This window comes from Notothenia coriiceps, unplaced genomic scaffold (genome assembly GCF_000735185.1).
Source record: "Notothenia coriiceps isolate Sejong01 unplaced genomic scaffold, NC01 NC01_scaffold00023601, whole genome shotgun sequence".
In the NCBI taxonomy this organism is placed as follows: Eukaryota; Metazoa; Chordata; class Actinopteri; order Perciformes; family Nototheniidae; genus Notothenia; species Notothenia coriiceps.
The window spans coordinates 1-4,897 of NW_011356302.1; the positions used below are offsets into that span (position 1 = coordinate 1).

General features: G+C 46.0%; 1 protein-coding gene across 1 annotated transcript; it reads right to left on the reverse strand.

Annotated features, from left to right (window-relative positions):
• Positions 1–804: 804 nt before the first annotated feature.
• Positions 805–4,744, reverse strand: LOC104954686 (DNA polymerase theta-like; the record flags this gene model as incomplete). The annotated part of the gene is made up of 4 exons (XM_010781866.1): positions 3,156–4,744; positions 1,493–3,071; positions 1,148–1,288; positions 805–1,007 (listed from the first exon to the last, which is right to left on the reverse strand). Coding segments are annotated over exons 1-4 (3,486 nt in total), but the record flags the coding sequence as incomplete, so codon positions are not given.
• Between the last annotated feature and the right edge of the window lie 153 nt (positions 4,745–4,897).

A 4,897-nucleotide genomic window follows, 5' to 3' on the forward strand; every position in this document is an offset into this window, starting at 1 on the left:
ACCGTTCTTGTGATCATCTTGACCCCACGGGGTGAGATCTTGCGTGGAGCCCCAGATCGAGGGAGATTATCAGTGGTCTTGTATGTCTTCCATTTTTTAATAATTGCTCCCACAGTGGATTTCTTCACACCAAGCTGCTTACCTATTGCAGATTCAGTCTTCCCAGCCTGGTGCAGGTCTACAATTTTGTTTCTGGTGTCCTTTGACAGCTCTTTGGTCTTGGCCATAGTGGAGTTTGGAGTGTGACTGTTTGAGGTTGTGGACAGGTGTCTTTTATACTGATAACGAGTTCAAACAGGTGCCGTTAATACAGTTAACAAGTGGAGGACAGAGGAGGCTCTTAAAGAAGAAGTTACAGGTCTGTGAGAGCCAGACATCTTGTTTGTTTGTAGGTGACCAAATACTTATTTTCCACCATAATTTGCAAATAAATTCTTTAAAAATCAGAAAATGTGATTTTCTGGATTTTTTTTTCTCATTCTGTCTCTCATAGTTGAGGTATACCTAGGATGAAAATTACAGGTCTCTCATCTTTTTAAGTGGGAGAACTTGCACAATTGGTGGCTGACTAAATACTTTTTTGCCCCACTGTATATTATTTAAATGATTATATGAGCATTTGATACGACACCTATGTGTAGATTATGTTTATGATTTTAGCACTGTTCAAGTTATTCTGATGGCAAACCGTGTTTATAGAAAACCGACTGCAGTGACACTGATCATAAGAGTACAAAAAGTCATTGTTGTGTGAGAATGTATTATCAGAGGTATTAAATGAAATACCATAATGATTTCCCTCACCTTGGGATCTTCACAGTTTCCCTCCAAGCTGATGCCACAACTCATGACCAGCGTCTTGTACACCTGGATGATGTCCCACGTGACGACCACACCTCCTGTTGGAGCGGTAGGCGTCCTGCTCAGACCGGCCTTCACCTGCTGCAGCCTCTCACTCACTGGCAAATCATCATCCAGAGGGGGAGGGGCCAGACTCGCGCTCAAACCTGAGGTGGAAAAGACATCAGAATCAGAATCAAGTTTATTGCCAGGTACATTTACACATTCAAGGAATTTGCTTTGGTGTCTAATGGTGCAAACATACACTTATAAGAAAATAAGTTGTATGTATGTGTGTGTATAATACCTTTGCTCTGCTCTTGCTGCAGAGACACGTAGTAGGCATCTCTTGCCCCCCAGCAGACAGACAGTCCAATCAACACCTGTCCATCCCTATCTATTATTGGAAACCCATCGTCCCTGTGGAGCCTCTGGTTAGCTGCTGATGCTGCACACACAACACAGGCATGGATGAGGACATTGCAAACAGCATGGGCTTTGCTTATAATGTTTAAAATGTATCATGTGTTAGATAACCATGCAAAAACACAAATGCAAGGGAGACTTGTCCAAGCAAAACTAGATATATTCAATCACTGGGTTAGCGCTTGGCAAAAACAGGTATCATATTTAACTGTCAGTTATCAATTACCTCTCTTATGTTTCCCTCCTATTTCCTCCTCAGTTTGATTACTGTGCTCCCTCTTCTCACAGGCCAAAGCCAGAGAGTACCGCTCCTTTGTTTTCCACTCATTGATGAAAGTGTTGAAGAGGCGCCTGTCACTTGCCACGTCTACAATGGAGAAGGCCCCTGAGCTGCTGGAACCGAGCGATGTATCCTGGGACAGCTGAAGTGAAAAGCCTTCATCAGTCACAGGTGATTCAGCATCAGAGGGGAGCTTCCCCCGGGGGGGCGGGGAAGCAGGACCTCCGGGAGGGCTTAGGTTCTGGTCACTGTGTAGCAAGAGTTTTGTTCTAGCCCTCGAGCGTGTAACAGTGTTGGGTTTCTGTCCCCGCTGGTGTCCGTGGGAGCGATCTGATGTAGAGTTAGGCTGTTCAGTGTCAGCTTCTGATCGATTTCTACTGTGTCCCGGGCCAGATGTAGGACATTTTGTGATCACTTGTTTTTGTAGCAGCCGAGTTGATGGAGTCGACTGTTTGATTGGCTTAGCGATGAGAGGTGACTGCACAGATGACGTCGTCATTTTTACTCTTGGTGTGACAGGTGGAGTTTCCTGAGTAGGGGGAATAAGATCACCGGCAGAGCCTGGTCTCTCCGTTACATTCTCACTGTCACGTTCCTCCCGAGAATCATTCTCAGCAACAACGGCTTTTGAATTTGCTCCTTTTCTCTCCACCTGTATTGAGGTCTGAGGTGGATCTGGAACTTCTGCTGTATTTGCAGCATGTTTGAGTGTATGGGTTGTCAGGTGGCCGGTTGTAGTGTTTTGCCAGGGCTGGTCAGACATACTAGGCCAGCGGTCAAAGATGTCTTGCAAACCAGGGCTGCAGTCAAAACAGCTTTCAGGTGCGTTTTGGACTTCTGGGTGATTTAAAACTGCCTTATCGAACAATACAGCATTCATTTCTCCTTTCTTTACGTGTGTCTCTCCTTGCTTCCCATGTTCATTGATCCTTTCCTGTCTCTTGCCTGGTTTATTGTCGCTCTGTGAATAACTATGCTGTTTATTTGTGTGTTTATTGCCTTGATTATTACTGGCGTTTTTCTTGTCATGCTCATTTTGATTTGTGGTAGTAGTTGTAGTAGTGGGTTGTGGCTTTGTCTGACGGAGTTTGGGTTGTGATTCTGACATCTGAACATTGTCTGTGTTGGGTTGCTGAGCTTTCTGACGAGTGGCCCCTTGAGTTCTCTCTGTGTGTTTGAGCAAGCACTGCCTCTCCAGAAAGTGTTCCCCCACCATCAGCGAGTCGCCCCACTCTGACAGGTTGAAGGAGGACTCGCCCCATTGGACCGCCTCCTGATTTTCAGCCTCCTGATTTGCGAGAAGCTCACTGCGTCTCTGCTCCTGGCACGATGGAAGAGGGTTTATGATCTCCTGGCCAACAGGCTCCTCTTCGTCTGATTGGTCGAGAGCAGCCAGCAGAGAGCTGTCGTACAGGCTGTCGAACAGGAAGCTACTGCTCCTGTTAACACTCTCAGAGGCAGCCTCCTCATCGCCGCCTTCATCCTTATCTTCGACTACATTATCCCCCCATGGACCAGGGGAATACTGTAAAAACAATATTTGATTTGTAAACCACTTGAACATGTACATAATATAAGAATAACATAATGGATTATTCTGGATACTCACCTGGTTGCTGGTGTTGAGAATGAGCTCCATTTGACTATCTGTGATAGAAACATTGAATCTTGGACATGCATCAACTGGGGCTTCAACATGTCCCTCATTATTGTCCTGATTGATTTCTACAGCTGTCTTTACCACATCCTCTATCATTTCTGTTTCTACTGTTTGACTCGTACCTCTATCAATCCCATCTCTGTGTTGGAATGCCGCTTGAACAATCATTCTTTCTGTCTGAGTGTCCAATTCAAAGCTGTCACCAAAACTCTCCTCTCCTTTTTTAACATCTCCCTCAGCTTCTCCTGCGTACAGCTCAGGAGATGAAAAGGTATCTACCTCTCCACCATCCATCCTTCTTCGCTTGGCCTCAGGAGAGAATAAGGGAACAGAGGCAGGAGAGACAATGAGGGGATTGTCTAACATATCTGCATCTGAAGGTGAAGAAATACCAGGAGGGGTTTTCTCCGAGGGGTCAGGCACACTAACCGCTGAAGTCACCTGGCCTGCAGGCGCTGAGGGTATTGAGTTCGATGTCTCTGCAGCCGCTACGTTATTTTGTAGGCTTTTGTCAGTTTGTATAGAGTTGAGGACTTTGCTTAAGGCTCTCGAGTGCATCAGTCTACGTGGGTGCACAGGTGAGGCAGCAAGGCCATCTGATGTCCTTACAGGAACGATGTGTTGTTCTTCTACTCGTGATACTGGAGCTCTAAACCGAGGAGGAGGCATAGGGGAGAGAGAGGGCTGAGGACGTAGCGTCGGTAGAGGCAGGGGGCTGGATATGATATCAGCTAGTTCCTGGGTCAGGCTCCTTTCAGGGACAGGACGGTTGGCCTGAGGACTCTCTGGTCTGATTGAGACAATCTCTTTACTCTTCTCTCCTTCTTTTTGCTCGCATTTCTTCTGCTCTTCCCCACCTTGCTTCGGCCTTGTCTGCTTTTGCCTTTCTCTTTTTTCATCTTCTGTATTGTTTGCCGTTAATATTTTGTCATTTGTCTCATCATTTTTTGTACCTTTGCTTCTTTCTACTTGCACTCCATTCATAGTGTTTCTGTTGTCTGTCCTATTTAATTGTCTGTGCTCCTCTGGTTTTCTGTTTACCACCCTGACTTGGAACTTTGACCCCTGCTCTCTTTTGTCTTTTTCTTTTTCTTCCTTCAGTTTGTTTTTCTCCTCACTCTTCTCTCCATGTCTTTCAATATCTCTACTTTTCTCAATCTTGTCTCCTTGCTGGGGACCTTTGTTGTTGTCAACCTGTGCTTCATGTGAGCTCAAAGCTGATGCAGTTGAGGTGTCTGAGTCGTCAGGGCTGTTTACGGCAGGAGCTCCAGGAGGAAGGGTTGTCGGGTCCCACTGAACTCCTAAGCGGGCCAGGTCTTCCTGAAGGAGGAGCCTCGCTTCAGAAACAATCTCAACGGCGGCCTCCTGTTCCGTCAGGGCCCGACCCCCGGTGACCCAGACGCAGCGGAGGCTCCGTCTCTCTGCTGCCTCCACCTCACTCTCATCCACTGCACGCTTAGAGCTGAGGAACAAAGACAGACCGGGAAAAATGTGCTTTTCATCTGGGGTCATGTTTTCACATTGTATTTGCTGTAAAGTGTCCTTACTGTAGGGTATTTTGTATTATATGTACAGCACTTTGGCTGGACCAAAAATCGTTTTAAAATGTATAAATAAAACTTGATTTGATCACCATGACCTGTTCAAAATAAAAGGAGTTGGTGTATTTTAAAATAGTGTTGTCAAGAGTA